We start from the raw sequence: 17,025 nt of genomic DNA, 5'->3' as shown, positions 1-17,025 counted from the left end.
AGATACCATGAACTTCTTCTCATACCTGTATGTATAAAGAATTCACAGGCACATTTTAAAAATTAGACTCATAATATTCAATAGTGTGAGTATTCCCTATAATTTTCCTATAGATATTGTGTCCTGTCCATTTATACTCATTTGGCTAAATTGTTTATACAGTATATTGAAACTGATTACCTCTTTTCTACATATAAAAAGAGATTTCAATAAAGTGAGTTTGAATTATAGCCCTGAGTTCCATGAAGTAGTATTCTATTTTATATATCTATGTTTTTGTTGTTGAATATTTAGTGCACAACATTTTAATATTAGAATCAGAATATCACTTATGCATTTTTTTAGATGGGGTCTTGCTTTGTTGCCCAGGCTGGTCTTGAACTCCTGGGCTCACGTAATCCTCCTGCATCAGCTTCTCAAATTGCTAGGATTACAGGTGTGATCTGTCCTTATGCATCTTTTTAACTTATTCTTTTTAACTTAATCCTCTTCTGAATTAATTCACATTTATTTAAATACCTGATGACAACAAAGGGTCTCATTATTTTATTTTACTAACTTTAAAAGAAATAGAGCAAAATAATACCAAATAAATAATACAACTTAAAAAAAATGAAAAAACGTGATATTTTGGAGAATACATAACAATTGACTGTCAAATAGAAAAAAATAACAAGCACAAACCTCAGACACTTGCTGGCAATAATTCTAAGAACACACACACATACAAAAGACAACCTTGCAATATTCTGTACATGTAAAGAGACTGAATATAGCATCAAATTCTTCCTTGATAAGACTAAAAGAAACTGTATAGTACAACAGAGTTTCAAAGTTTGAAGGTAAACAAAAATATGATAATTTTTAGACAACAAAGGATCCCTTATATGGAAAACCATCATTTTTGCATTTTGATATCAAGATCTCTAAATGTATTTTTCTCATATGTATTTTTTCTCTATATTTTGACAAAGCGTTATTCCACTTCCCCACCCCTCCAATGAAAGTACAAGGACATGATAGAACATTTCATCTAGGATAGCAAATCTAAATATATTATACTTTTAACTGAAAGATAATTTAAAAACCAGAATTAACATAATGTATATAATCCCTTATAATATTAGGAACTTCAAGTCTAAAATTTCCAAAAAACCACAAATTTTAGAGGTTTAAGGTAAAGGGTAGGTACAAGCACAAAAATGGTCACTCCTTAATTCCATGGGCAAGGAGAAATAGGTTTTATTTAAGCTGGGCATATAAATAGACAAATAAGGAAAAAGAAACAAATGTTTAAATTCCCAGGTAACTAGGGTCCCCTCAGTCAATACAAAGTCATATTATAGAATTTACTTTGTATTAGGGCAAGTCATGGCAAGATAAAACATTAAAAATGATCTACAGAATATTAAAAAGTATGCTGAATTTTATCAAAAGCCTTTCTGCATCTTTTGAGATAATTGTGACTTTTTTGTCTTTAGTTCTGTTTACATGATGAATCACATTTATTGATTTTCATATGTTGGACCAACCTTGCATTCTGGGGATGAAGACTATTCTATTGTGGTGGATAAGCTTCTTTGATGTGCTCCTGAATTCGGTTGGCCAATATTTTGTTGAGGATTTTTGCATCGATGTTCATCTAAGATATGGGCCTGAAGTTTTCATTTTTTGTTGTGTCTCTGCCAGATTTTGGTATCAGGATAATACTGTCCTCATAGAATTAGTTAGGGAGGAGTTCCTTTCCAATTTTTTGGATAGTTTCAGTAGGAATAGTACTAGTTCATCTTTGTACCTCAGGTAGAATTCGCCTGTGAATCTATCTGGTCCTGGGCTTTTTTTGGTTAGTAAGCTATTTATTACTGCCTCAATTTCAAAAATTGTTATTGGTCTGTTCAGTGATTCAATTTCTTCTTGGTTCAATCTTGGGACAGTGTATGTGTCTAGGAATTTATCTGTTTCTTATAGATTTTCTAGTTTATGTGCATAGAGGTGTTTATAATATTCTCTGATGGTTGTTTGTATTTCTGTGCAGTCAGTAGTAACTTCCCTTTTATCATTTCTGATTGTGTGTATTTGAATCTTCTCTTTTTCTTCTTGGTTAGTATAGCTAGTGGTCTGTCTTATCATTTTTTTCAAAAAATAAACTCTGGATTGTTTAATCTTTTGAATGTTTTTGTGTGTGTCTCAATTTCCTTCAGAAAAGACTTCTGATAAAATTCAACATCCCTTCATGTTAAAAACTCTCAATAAACTAGCTATTGAAGGAACACACCTCAAAACAATAAGAGCCATGTATGACAAAACCACAGCTAACATCATCATCAATGGGCAAAAGCTGGAAGCATTTCCCTTGAAAACTGCCATGAGCTAAAGTGCCCTCTCTCACCACTCCTATTTAATATAGTATTTAAAGTTCTGGGCAGGGCAATCAGGCAAGACAAAGAAATAATAGAAAGAGAGGAAGCTAAATTATTCCTCTTTGTGGATGACATGATCCTATATCTACAATTAACCCCATTGTCTCAGCAGCCTCAAAGCTTCTTAAACTGATAAGCAACTTTAGCAAAATCTCAGGATTCAAAATCAATGTACAGAAATTGCTAGCATTCTAGTACACCAACAACAGTCAAGCGGAGAGCCAAATCACTAATGAAGTCCCATTCACAATCGTCACAAAAAGAATAAAACACCTAGGAATATAGCTAACTAGGCAGGTGAAAGGTCTCTACAAGAAGAACTACAAAACATTGCTCAAACAAATCACAGATGATACAAATAAATAGAAAAACATTCCATGCTCATGGATAGGAAGAATCAATATTGTGAAAACGGCCTCACTGCCCAAAGCTATTTATAGATTCAATGCTATTCCCGTTAAATTAACATTGACTTGCTTCACAGAACTAGAGAAAACTATTTTAAAATTCATTGGGAAGCAAAAAAGAGTCGAAATGGCCAGGGCAATCCTAAGCAAAAAGAGGCATCAAACTATCTGACTCAATCTATACTACAGGACTACAATAATCAAAACTGCATGGTACTGGTACAAGGACAGACACATAGACCTATGGAACAGAATAGAGAACCCAGACATAAGATCACACACCAACAACTATCTAATCTTCAACAAACTTGACAGAAACAAACAATAGGGAACAAATACTCTATTCAGTAAATGGTGTTGAGGTAACTGGCTAGCCACATGCAGAAAATTGAAACTGAACCGCTTCCTTCCACCATATACAAAAATCAATATAAGATGGACTAAAGACTTAAAAGTAAAACCCAAAACTATAAAAACCTTGGAATACAACCTAGGCAATATCATTCAGGACATAGGCACTGGCAAATATTTCATGATGCAGATGCCAAAAGCAATAGAAACAAAAGCAAAAATTGACAAATGGGATATTATCAAAGAGCTTCTGTACAGCAAAAGAAGCTATCGACAGATTAAACAGACAAACTAAACAATGGGAGAAAATATTTGCAAACTATGTATCTGAAAAAGGTCTAATATCCAGCATTGCTAGGAACTTAAACAAATTTATGAGAAGAAAAAAAAAATAAAAACAACCCCATTAAAAAGTGGGCAAATGACATGAACAGAAACTTTTCAAAAAAATACATACATGCAGGCAGCAATTATATGAAAAAAAAAGCCTAACATCACTGATCATTAGAGAAATAAAAATCAAGACCACAATGAGATATCATCTCATACCAGTCAGAATGGCTATTACTAAGAAGTCAAAAAATAACAGATGCTAGCAAGGTTGTAGAGAAAAAAGAATGCTTATACACTGTTAGTGGGAAGGTTAATTAATTCAGCCATTGTGGAAGACAGTGTGGTAATTCCTCAAAGACCCAAAGACAGAAATCCCATTCAACCCAGCAATCCTATTTCTGGGAATATACCCAAAGGAATATAAGTCATTCTGTTATAAAGACACACGCAGGCATATGTGCACTGCAGCACTAGTCACAATAGCAAAGACATGGAATAAACCTAAATGCCCATCAAGGATAGACTAAATAAACAAATTGTGGTACCTATATACCATGGAATACTATGCACCCATAAAAAAGTATGAGATCATGTCCTTTGCCAGGACATTGATGGAGCTGGAGGCCATTATCCTTGACAAACAAACACAGGAACAGAAAACCGAATACCACACGTTCTCACTTATAAGTGGGAGCTAAATGATGACAACACATGGACACATAGAGGGGAACAACACACAGTGGGGCCCACATGCACGCAGAGATTGGGAGGAGGAATGGGTCAGGAAAAATAACTAATGGATACCAGGCTTAATACCTCGGTGATGAAACAAACTGTATCACAAATTCCCACAACACGTGTTCATCTATGTAACAAATAAGCTGTATCACAAATTCCTATGACATGTGTTCACCATATGTACCCTTGATCTTAAAATGAAAGCTAAAAATTAATTCATAGTTAATTTAAAAAAAGAAAAGAAATGTTTAAATGTGAAATACAAGAAATACGGAGCATATAATGTCAGGAACAACAAGCATCTTAATTAATAAAAGGCAAAGATTATCACAATGTATTAAGAAGTGAAAATAGGAAATAGAACAATATATATATCAGCAAATATGAGCAAAAATGTACCACAATGAACATATCAAAAATAAGAATAAGAAAAATAAGATGATCGGAAATACATATATTTTTAGAAAAAAATTAAAAGATGTATAAAATCACTGATTTTCATATAAAACACAAATAAACCACACTTACATTAGAATAAATTTTAACTTACGTGGGTCAGTTGGTGGGGAAAAAGTTAAAAATATAATCAATTATTCTAAGTCTTGTAAGAACAGCAGGTCCAAATTCATTATTAGTTTTGAGCAAAAATTTTGGAAGCAAATATATTTACATCACTTAACCTTGTCAACATCATAGAAATAAAATATAAAAAGTGTCTAAATGACTCTATAATCTGAATTTTTCATGTCATGTTATACTCAGAAATTAATGTTTATAATGTACCAATTAGTTAAATAAAAAGAGCTTGGGATACTTATTTTTATTAAATTTTCGTTAGATTTCATAATTGTTTAAGAAAGATAAATTGCAAAATGTTAGGACACATATTTACTATTACATTTAGCTAAAAGTTCTACGTACAATATTTCAAATTTCAGTGAGAGAATTATTTTGTGAATATTCTCATACCAAATTTTGTGTTTGCTTTTTCACATACATCTCCTGACCAAGAAATATTAATGATAAGCTCTATAAAATTCTGAATGAGAAAACTGTTTACACAAGTAAGCAATTATGAAATGAAATTACTGTACATTTAGAATTTGTGGCAATTAAAATTATTTTAAGCTTCAACAATTCTCTTTTATTTGTTGATAAATTTGATGTTAAAATTTCCAGCGATTATGTGATTGTCTTAAAAATCAATTTTTAATGTCGTTTTCCAAGTAATGCTATAGCTTTTATTTCTAGAATACACACGCACTTTAAGAAAAATCACATTGTAGTTAATTTAAGTGTTATTAAAGTGGCATAAATTACACACAGATAGAATATTCTGACCAATTCAGTCCCCCATTTCACATTGTTTTACACCCTATGTTCTCTGAGTATCCAGAAAATACATTTCCCTGTCACCTTCTTGTCCCTCCTGTTCACATACATTATACAACTAATTTCTGAGAAAAATGCACAGGTAGTTGTGTACTTCTTTGGATATCCTCAGCTTATTGGGAAAGATCAGAAATTTCAAGATTTTTCTAATCATCATTGCTGCCTACTGGGGCAATAAGGTCCCATTATCACATTCTGCTCTGCTTTGTCACTCCTTGAAGATCCTTGGATGGGTTCCTCATTGAAACAATATTTACTCTATATCCAACCTCATTACCTGCAGGCCATCAGACTCAATATCTTGTGGCACACTTGTATTCAATTAGCAGTATAAATGTGGTCCAGTTATTAGATGAAAAACTGTGATTTATAAGCATTGCATTATTTTTTATATCAAGATCATAAAACATCTCATATTAGCACAAAAAATTCTACACACAGTATATTTAAGAAAACAAATTCATATATATTATAATATTAACACAACACATCTCACTTGTGTATTAAAAAATAATAAATCAAAACTAAGGAGGGTTTATCCTAGAAATTAAAAGATAATTCAGCTTTAGGAAATTCACTAATATGATTCATTCAAGTAAATTATTAATGGAAAAAAACACATTATATAATTAAATAATAAAAAATAATTCAATAAAATTGAAGTCTTTCTTCCTAAATTTTTCAGCAAGTTAAGTAAATATTGGAAGGTTCCATTAACCTAGAATGAATATGATGTACATTATTAAACTTTAGAATAATTCAACATGCAATTACTAAGCTGAAAAAACATAAAAAGCAAGTGAGACTTGTTAGTTCTTTAAGGAATGATAATTTCAAACCAATGATTGCCCCTTTTCAAAGAAGCCCTTGCCAATTTGGCACATTTAGAAGTATAACTCCAGCTTGACAGTAATAAGGGCAATTTTTAGGATACAAATAAACAATAGAATCATTATCATTTTCTTGAAATGTAGGAGTTGGAAAGTGGAGTTGTGAAGGGCTAGATAATACAGCCATTATCTCCCTAAAGGCATTTTCCATATTCTTAAGCTAAAAGCTAATCCAAAAATTTCTGTAAAGCACTGCTGTAATTCTTAGAGTTTCTGGATGCTGAGGACATAAAGATGCTGCAGTTTTTTAGGTGAAAGATTTAGATACTTACACCATTGAAATATGGTGTAACAGATTTATAAAACTGTGTCTTAGATTTATAAAGCGATGAACTTGTATTTACCTAGCTCAATCCATAAATGGATTTAAAGTAATCAGATCCACACTATTTCTACCAAGAGAAAACTATAAAGCCTCTCTTGTAAAACTTACCATCGTTGTTAAACATTCCATTGCAAATTATGTAAGGAGGTTTGTAAGGAAATAGAAAGGTATGAAGAAGAAAATCAGGCAATTGAAACGACTGTGAGAGGTACAGAAAATTACTCTAATGTAGTCAACAAAGAACGCTTCTGTGACTCCTGATAGGTTGAGGTATTTTCTCACACACCAAGCAATTCACCAAAAGGTTCTCCAGTGGACACTAGCTGGGTGTCAATACAATAAAAGAGAGCACTTAAATTAACAATACCAGGCAAAAAGTGGAGTTATCACTACAAATTATATAGACTTTACAAGGATATAAAAAGAATATGCCAAATAATTACAACTTAGACATGAGATAAATTGATTAATACATTCTAAAAATAGAGAAGACAAAATTTCCCCACACAATTGAAATCTATTAAAACTAAAGAAATTTAAAAATGGAAAAATAATATGATTAAGTCGGGAACACAATGCAAGACTGTAAAAGCAAATTAGAAACAGCAGAATAACAACAGAACTAGAAAATAGCTTTAAAACTCCCAGATTGAAGAAGAAAGAATGAAAGCTTGAGATATTCAGAATAAAATCTAACATGTATTTTACTCTTTCTATTTCTTGTATTCTTTTCTATGTTTCTGTGTTTATTTCTGTTAAAAATGTTTAAATGTATTTGGAACAGAGTACAAAACCATAAATTTGATATAAATTTAATCCCAAAAGGATTGATAGAGAATATAGAAAAAGCAAAATTAAGTAATGACTTAAAAATTTCCAAAACTTAAGAAAAATAATTCTTAGTAGAATCCAGTAGCTCTGTAAGTTCCGAGTATGATGAAAACTACATTTTAGCAAATCATATGCAAACACTTGAACACTAACGTCAAAAAGAAAACATTAAAAGCAGGTGTTCCTCAAGAAGCAAAGGTAAAATGCATCTGAATTCTCAGAAGAGATCATGTAAGTCAATATAAAACAGATTATATTTTTTAAACTACTGAAAGAAAATTCTGACCTAAAGATAAAACATTCAAAAAAACACTTATCAGAAAAAATGTTAATTTTAGCCACCATACTTTTTTCACGCTGAAGAAAATTTTTAACAGAAATAAACACAGAAACATAGAAAAGAATACAACAAATAGAAAGAGTAAAATATATCATTAAGCAAGAATAAATAAATGTTGACTACAGAAAACAACAATTATTGTGTTTTGATGTTTAAAAGATATAGAAGACAAAATGAATGATGTGAAAAAATTCACTACCTTTTAAAACAACCAATTGTTCAAGAAAGAAATCACAGGGAAAATTAGAAAATATTTTGAGAAATGCAAATAAAAACACAACATACAAAAACTTATGTTATACAGCAAAATTTTAGTCAAAACAATTAGGCAAGAAAAAGAAATAAAAGGCAATCAAATTGGAAAGACACAATAACATAAAATATATTTTCAGATAATATATTCTTGTATGTAGAAAACCCTAAAGATCCCACATAAACATCTTAGGCTAATAAATTTAAAAAGTTGCAGGATACAAAATCAACACGCATACAAAAAATAGCTGCATTTTAACACACTAGCTAGCAATGCATAACCCAAAAAGGAAATTGAGAAAACAATACTATTTGCAATATTATTAGAAAGAACAGAATACTACTTAAGAACAAACTTAAAACCAAGGAGAGACAAGATATATACACTCAAAATTACAAACCATTGCTGAAGTTAAAGAAGACATAAATTTAAAAACATCTCATGTTCATGATTTGAAAGACTTAATATTGTCAAGATGATAATACTACCCAAGCCAATCTACAGATTCGTAACAATCTTGATCAAAATTCCAATGATGCTTTTTACACAAATTGAAAAATGCATCACAAAGGTCATATGAAATCCCAATGCACTTCAGGTAGCCTTAAAAGTTTTTTAAAAGGAAGAACAAAGTTGAGTAACTTATACTTCCTGAGGACAAAACTTCCTGCAAAGCCACAATAATGAAAACAATGTGGTTTGGCATGAAGATAGACATATAGACAAATGGAGAATAGAGAACCCAGAAATTAACCCTAACATTTACGGTCAAATTATTTCTGTCAAGGCTTCCATGACCATTCAATTGTTTCAACAAATGCCAGGAAAAGTGTATATCCATGTGTAAAAATATAGTTAGACTCTGATCTCGACCATATATCAACATTAACTCAAAATAGATAAAAGATCTAACTGAAAGAAGAGTTAAAAAGTTAAAGCTCTTAGAAATAAACATAAGGGAAAAGCTTTGTGACATTAGATTTGATGATTTCTTTAGTATTAAACAAAAAACCAGGCAACAAAAGAAAAAATAACTAAACATCATCAAAATTAAAAACTTTTGTACACAAAAGCATACTATCAAGACAGAGAAAAGACAATACATAGAATGGAAAAATAGCAAATCACATATATGATAAGGAATTAATATCCAAAATATACAAATAATTCTAAAACTCAATAATTCTAAATAATTAATTATTTAGAACTAAATAAATAATTCTAAAGCACAATTTTAAAACTGGCAAAGGACTTGAATAGAAAATTCTCTAAAGGTATATGGATTGCCAATAAGGGAAATAAAGCTCAATTTTGTTAATCACTAGGGAAATGGAAATAAAAACTACAGTGATATTCCATTTTGCAACTCTTAAGACGGTTACTATTAAAAAATAAAAATAAATACTGGGCAGGATGTAGAGAAATTGGAACCCCTGTGCTTGCACTGTTGGTGAGACTGTGGCAAAAAATATGGTGACTCTGCAAAAAGATTGACAATAGAATTACCATATGCTCCAGGAATTCTTCTGGCCATATACCTGAAATAATTGAAATGAAAACAGGGACCTCAACAGATATTTGTATACCAATGTTCATAGCAATATTATTTACAACAGCTAGAAGGCAGAGGCAAATTCAACATCCATTGACAAATCAATGGATGAACAAAATGTGGCATATGCATACAATGACATATTTTTCAGCTTAAAAAAGAATGAAATTTTGCTACATGATACAACATGGATGAACCTTGAAAATATCATGCTAAGTGAAATAAGCTAGACACAAAAGCGCAAATATTGTATAATACCAATTATATGAGGTATTTGGAGTAGTCAATTCACAGAAACCTCAAGTAGAATAGTGGTTACCAGGGGCTAGGGGAAGGGAATAATGGAGGATTTATTTTTAAAAAAAACAGGCAAAAGATTAAGATGCTTCATTATAGAAGATATGCATATTCCAAATAAGTGTAATAAAAGATGCTCAACATCATATGTCATTAGAGAGCTGTAAATTAAAACAACATTGAATTACTACTAAATAATTAGAATGCTTAAAATCTCAATGGCTGAAAACACCAAATGTTGGTGAAGATGTCAAGCAACAAGAACTCTCATTCATTGTTGATGAGAATGTGAAATGATACATCTACTTTGAAAGACAATTTAGTAACTTCCTACAAAACTAAACAAACATGCTGCTATTATATGACTCAGTAATTGAGTCATATAATACCCAACTGAAATAAAAACTACGTCCACACCAAAACCTGTAAATGAGTGTTTATAGCAATTGTTATTCACAATTGCCCAAAATGGAAAAAAAAAAAAAAAAAAAAAAAAGCCCACATTGTCCTTTAGTAGATGAATGATCAGACACACTGTGGTACATCTGTAGAGTGGAATATTATTCAATGATAAAAGGAAATAAGCCATAAAGCCATGAAAAGACATGGAGGGATCTTAAGTAAATATTACTAAGACACAGTAAAAAGTTCATGGGTTTCTAGGGTTTATGGAAAGGGATGAAGGGCTAAATATGTGGATCACAGGGCATTCTTCCACAGTGAAACTATTCTGTATGATACTGTAATAATGGAAACATATTTTTAAGACCCACATATTTTTTAAGATGCATATTTTATAAGACCCATATATTTTTAGGACCCATAGAAAGTACAAAGAGTTAAACCCAATGAACCCAATGTAAACTATAGACTGTAGTTAATAATAATGTATAAATAGTAGCACAGGAATTATAGGGTATCACTCTAAGGCAAGATGCAAAATAATAAGGGAAGCAGGGAGGGAGAGGGACCAGATATATTGTAGTTCACTATACTTGGTGCTTGTTTTTATGTAAACCAAACATTGCTCTGAAAAATGTCTGCTAATTTTTTTAAAGCTACTATAGAAAATATACAATGAAGAAGCACCACCAAAATAGCATAACCTTGATACAAAATCAGAAACATTAAGTACAAGATATAAAACTATCAAATCCATAAGATAGAAACATTTATATCAAATAAAATACTCAAAAGTTGAACTAAAAGCAGGTCATGGTTGGTTTTATTCTGAGAATTAAAGTTGGCTTACTATTTTAAAAATCAATAAATACATTTGTACATTAACAGATTAAAGGGGAAAATCATATAGTAAAGTCAATAGATGCAGAAAAAGTCTTTGATAAAATTTAACATTTATTCATAATAGAAAACAAACTAGAAACAAAAGAATTATTTTAATAGAAAATTATAATAAAAATATTCTGCAAATATTACACTAAAGTGTGGAGCCTTGAAATTTTTTCTTTCACAGCAAGAATATCCACCACTTATATTGAATCATGCATAAAAGCCTGAATTTAATATTCTGTTATTTTCTTAACTTCTTTGATATTGACGCTTAGACTACTAGTTTTCAGAGTAATAAATTATAACTGTCCATGGCAACTAATGAAAAGTATATCACTAATAAAAAGAGAATGACACTGTCATAACTGGCAACATTTCATGAATAATAGAATTTCAGAACACCTACATGCTAATTCAATTGAACTGGAATGATAAATGATAAAGCTGTCTATTGAGAACTGTCATTAGAGAATCTATGCAAATTTGCCTAGATTCAGTAAGATTTCTATCGACTTATAATTATTTTAAGTAGTTTTTCTTTTTAAACATTTTAACTACAACATATAACATATGTAGAAATATAAATTAATGTAAATACAGAAGTTTCACCTTATGTATTTCCTTTATGAATGTAATATTTCATAGTAAAAGGTTTTATCAAAAAAATCTAAAAAGTAGAAGTAAAATGACTGAATGTAAATAAAAATATATGAAGAAAATTGTGTACCCAATGAAACATGGTAGTAAAAATTGATAATGTATAACTTTGTGTTGAGATATTATAAAAAATAATAAGGCTGAAAACCTATAATACAAAAGAGGAAGTAAAAAACTCAAGTCAAAAATTATAATTACAGAAAGAAAAAAACAAAACATTAAAATGTGACTATTTTCTTTGTTAACAACTGATAGTAAATTACTGACAATGTACTAGCATTTAATACCTTCTGAATCCAACTAATTTAGAAATTATAGAATTAAATATGAATACATTCTGGTGAATTTGAGGTTACTCTTATAATGTTAACTATGTCACGCACTGATTTTCTTTTAGGAAAATAATTTTTTAAAATCCTCAACTTGTAAATTTTAATAAATGGAAATGCAATATAAAATTAACAAATTTAAATTACCAGATTAAAACAAACAACTCAGAAGAAATAAAGCTTTTTGCGTGAAGTTGCATTTGCTATTGGAAGTCTTTCCATGAGAAAAAAATATTCCCTGATATGTCAACGTGTTTTTAAGTATACTCTGTAAAATATTGTACGCTCATATGCCTTAATTATTAAATGTATGTGGGAGAAAAAGTATGTTCACAATATAAGTAAAAATGCATTTATTTGTGTTGAAGAAGAGTAAATGTTTTTATTTAAACATATTACTAATTATTAAGTTGTGACTGCTTACAGTTCAATACGTATCTTGTACAATTCACTTAATATGTTATACAGTGTTGAAACTAGGTCAAGTAATTTTCTTTATATTAGTCTACTAGACCTGGGCAAGTTTAAATAGCTTAGACTCTCAATCCTCATAAACAGATGTTTATTTGAATTACCCACAACAATAACAGGCAATTCAGATACAAAAGTGACTTACCCCTTTCCCTTTGCATTTTGTGGTGGTATTACAGTTATATCCCGTTAAATGAACTTTTCTGCAGGTTTTATTTACACAGTACTAAAATGAAACAAACAAAATTTTTACAATTCACAAATATCATATAAAACAAGAAAAAACATAAATGGTTTCATATATATGCATAAGAGATGGTTAAGTTGAAAGACTTTTATTAATATCGATATGACTAATATTAATAAATTATTAAGATAATATTAATTATATTAATATTAGTCATTAATACAAAAATCTAAACAAAGTAATTGCAAGCAAAAAAACTGAGGGTGCTTACCTTGACGTGGTTTATGTAAAGGTTACATATAGTTTTGGTTTTTGATACTTACAGCTGGGATTGGATTGAGACACTCATCATATGAGTTTTCTAAATTATGTTAATGTTTTGTTATGAATAATTGATTAAATGTTAATGACTTATCTTCTCAAAAAATGGAACAGAAAATCATTTTGTTTAGATTTTAAGTATAATTCATAAGTTATGAATCTTTGTTATAATATTCCTCAAAATAATACGGCAAGAAAAATATGTATTTCTTATAAAACTTTTTTTATTGCAAAATGGGTAATACAGTGGTGAATAATCCTCTAGATATGTGGTGTTTTGCCTCATTTATGTTTTTCTATTTTTTTTCTGACTTTGTAAGCTTCTTTTTTATTTCAAAACGTCACCATAAAATCTGTTTAAGTCATTCACAATATAACAATACCAAACATGAATAAAAATTAGCTTTTTAATTATTTCCTCAAATCTGCATGAAACCAATTTATAGATTATAAGTTGCATATGTCAACCCGGGTTTGTCTCTCATATTCAGCAAATATCAGGTGTTCTGGCCAGAGCAATTCAGCAAAAAATAAAAAGATATCCAAGACTATTTTTAGCTTCCATGTATGAGTAAGAATATATGATATTTATTTCTCTGTGCTTGGCTTAATTCAGTTAATACAATGGTCCCTAGGTTCATCCATGTTCTGCAAATAACATGAATTTATTTGTTTATCACTAAATAATGATTCTGTTGTGTGTATGTGCCACATTTGCTTTATCTATTCACCCATTAATGAGCAATTAGGTTGATTCCATAGTTTGGTTATTGTGAATAGTGTGGCGATAAACATGGGAGTGTGACTATCTCTTCAACATTAAATACACATGGCAGAAAAAAAGTGGAACAATAGATACTGGGACTGCTTGAAAGGGGAGGATAGGGAAAGGGGCCTGGTTTGGGAGGTTACTTATTGGGTACTATGCTCACTACCTTGGTGATGGAATCATTTGTACACCAAGCCTCAGTGACAGGTAATTTACCCATGTAACAAACACATGCACATATACCTCCCGAACCTAAGATATGATACAATAGAATAACATTGTCTAATTTAGACCAGTGTATGTATAAGGAAGGGAGATTATAAGAAATTAATAATCAAGCGATGAACTCTTAAGTTAACTAACATTTCTCACTGGATCATAAGTTTGATTTAAAGTTATACATTGCTGATCAGAATAAGAAGATGACAAATTATGCATTGTAAATAATTTTAGGAAACAGAATAAAGTACCATTCATTGCCATTTAAGTATGCATCAAAATTTATGTGAATATTGCATAGACATATTTTGAATGTTTTTGAGATTATTTTTTATCGTATTCTAAGTAGCACAAGAACTTTCTATATATAGGTGCAAAAGGCCACATGGGAATGTGAAAATAGCTTTATATTAAAATGTATACTAATATTATAACTGAACATGTTTCACTTAATATCTGTATTTCTGCAATCCATTCTGGAAGTCTAGTTGGACAAAAGACACTTCAAGTAAAAAAAATAGGAATCTATTTTTAAAAATCAATGTGGTCAACATCCTGTGATGAAGGCACTCTTAGTTAACTTTCAACAAATTCCCCTTAGATCTGTTGGCTCAATATGAATATGCACCAAACAAAGAAATGGAAACACACTTTTAATCACATAATACACTGCAAGTGATGTGCGATAACTAATAGTTCAACAAAGAAGTTTCCAATTGCACAGAGTTCTGATTCCTATGCATTTCTTAAAAGCAAATAATGAATAAAAAATATCTAAGAGTCTGAAAATAAGTTTTCTTAACTACTGTTGTTTTTTGTATGTCAAAAATTGTAATCATTTAAGAACAAAAGAGACAAACAAGCTATTGTCATTTTAGAAATGAAAAACGAAACACTTTAACCAAGATATTAACATGCTGTGGTTGGAATGTTTGTGTTCTCCAAAATTCACTTGTTGAAACCTAATCTGCAGTGCAATCATATTGAAAGGTGGAGCCCTTAGAAGGCAATTAGGTCATGAGGGTAGAATCCCCATGAATGGGATTAGTGCCTTAATAAAAGAGGTCCAGTGGAGCTTGTTCACCATTTCTGTCACGTGACGACATGGCAAGGTACCAACTTTAAAGCAGAGAACCAGTCCCAACCAGGCACTAAATCTGCTAGCACTTTGATCTTGGACTTCTCAGTCTCAAAAACTATTAAGTAGTACATTCCTGTTGTTTGTAAATTAACCAGTCTCAAGTATTTCATTATAGCAGCATGAATGCACTAAGACAGAAATTGGTACTGAGAGGTGAAATGTTGCTATAACAAATACCTAAAGATGTGGAAGTTGCTTTGGAACTCACTAATGACTGGAGGCTGAAAAGGTTTGGAAGTGCATGCTAGAAAAAGCCTACATTGCTGTAAGTGGAGAATTAAGGATGATTCTGGTGAGGGCTCAGAAGAGGATAGCTGTAGAGAGAGCCTCAGTCTTCTCACAGGTTACCTAACTGGTTGTGATCAGAGCATTGGTAGGAAAATGGATGGTGAAAGCCATTTTTATGAGGTCTCAATTGAAATGAGGACCAAGATACTGGAAACTGAGGGAATGATGATCTTTGTTATAAAGAGGCAAATAACTTGGCTGAATTGTTTGTGTCCTAGTGTTTTGTAGAAGGTGGAATTTCTGAGCCATGAAATAGGATATTTCAGAGAAGAAGAAATATGTTAGCAGATGGTGGAGGGTGCAACATGCTTTTTTATCAGTTTATAGTAAAGTGTGAGAAGAAATAAATATTAAACATGGAATTTATAATGAAAAGGAAAGCAGAACTAAAAGATTTGGAAAATTCTTATCCCCACCATGTTGTAAAGAATGAAAAAGCACATTTTCGGGAGAAAACACCAAGGATATGACTAAGCCACCTTTTGAAAAAGAGATTAAGAAGGTTTGGAAACTAGGTGATATTCCCCAAATCAATGGAAGAATGACCCTGAAGGCATTTCAGAGATTATCAATGCTGCCACTCCCATTACGAATCGGAGTTACAAGGCTTCAGGGACAGATCTTTGTCAAAAGAGGAGCTTCATGCACCCACAGGACTTTGGCACTTACTGCTCGTGATGTCTCAAGTCTCTGTTCCCTGCATTCTAGCAAACTGCTTCTCAAGCATACCAGGTGGGGCTCCTGTGGGCCCAGATGGGATGAGGCCCAAGGGAATGTCCTTCTGGAGGGCACATTGTATCAACCTTGGGGGTGTCTCCTTGGTGCCATCTCTACGAGGGCCCAGAGTGAACAACCAATGGAGGCGTGGCTGCCTTGATCTGGACTTCAAAGGATGCCCCAGAGACCCTCAGAGCACAGGCAGAAAACTGTCATACTAGGGCAATGCCCAGTGGAGCTGAGAGCAAGAGTGAGGCCAGCACAGATAGCCCCCACTAGGGTCATGATTACTCAAGCAATGAGTACAGAACTGCCCCCTTAACCTCAGGTCGGTTGAGTCACTGGTGTGCAACTCTAGCCTAAGAGAACCCCAGACATACAACTCCAACCTGTGAGAGGTGTGCATGGGCTGTAACCAGCACATCCATTGAGACTGGGCTGCCGAGAGTCTTGGGGGCCCAGTTTGTGCCCCAGTGTGTCTGGAAGATATGTCAAAAAATTGTTCTC

At 31.6% G+C, this 17,025-nt stretch overlaps 1 protein-coding gene across 31 annotated transcripts in view; it reads right to left on the bottom strand.

Moving 5' to 3' along the window:
* LOC101866649 (disintegrin and metalloproteinase domain-containing protein 18-like) overlaps positions 1 to 17,025 on the bottom strand; it is a 149,868-nt gene that overhangs the window by 14,092 nt on the left and 118,751 nt on the right. For all 31 annotated transcript variants that reach the window (XR_012416378.1, XR_012416377.1, XM_065519118.1 and 28 more), the window contains one exon: positions 13,022 to 13,102. Coding sequence is in view for 29 of the 31 variants with exons in the window: in XM_065519118.1 (XP_065375190.1) it covers positions 13,022 to 13,102 (81 nt within the window). In the remaining 2 variants the exon portion in view is untranslated. The remainder of the gene's footprint in view (positions 1 to 13,021; positions 13,103 to 17,025) is intronic.

This window comes from Macaca fascicularis, chromosome 8 (assembly GCF_037993035.2).
Source record: "Macaca fascicularis isolate 582-1 chromosome 8, T2T-MFA8v1.1".
NCBI classification, from domain to species: Eukaryota; Metazoa; Chordata; class Mammalia; order Primates; family Cercopithecidae; genus Macaca; species Macaca fascicularis.
The sequence above is the reverse complement of the archived record's forward strand: the minus strand, read 5'-3'. Positions and strand labels throughout refer to the sequence as shown.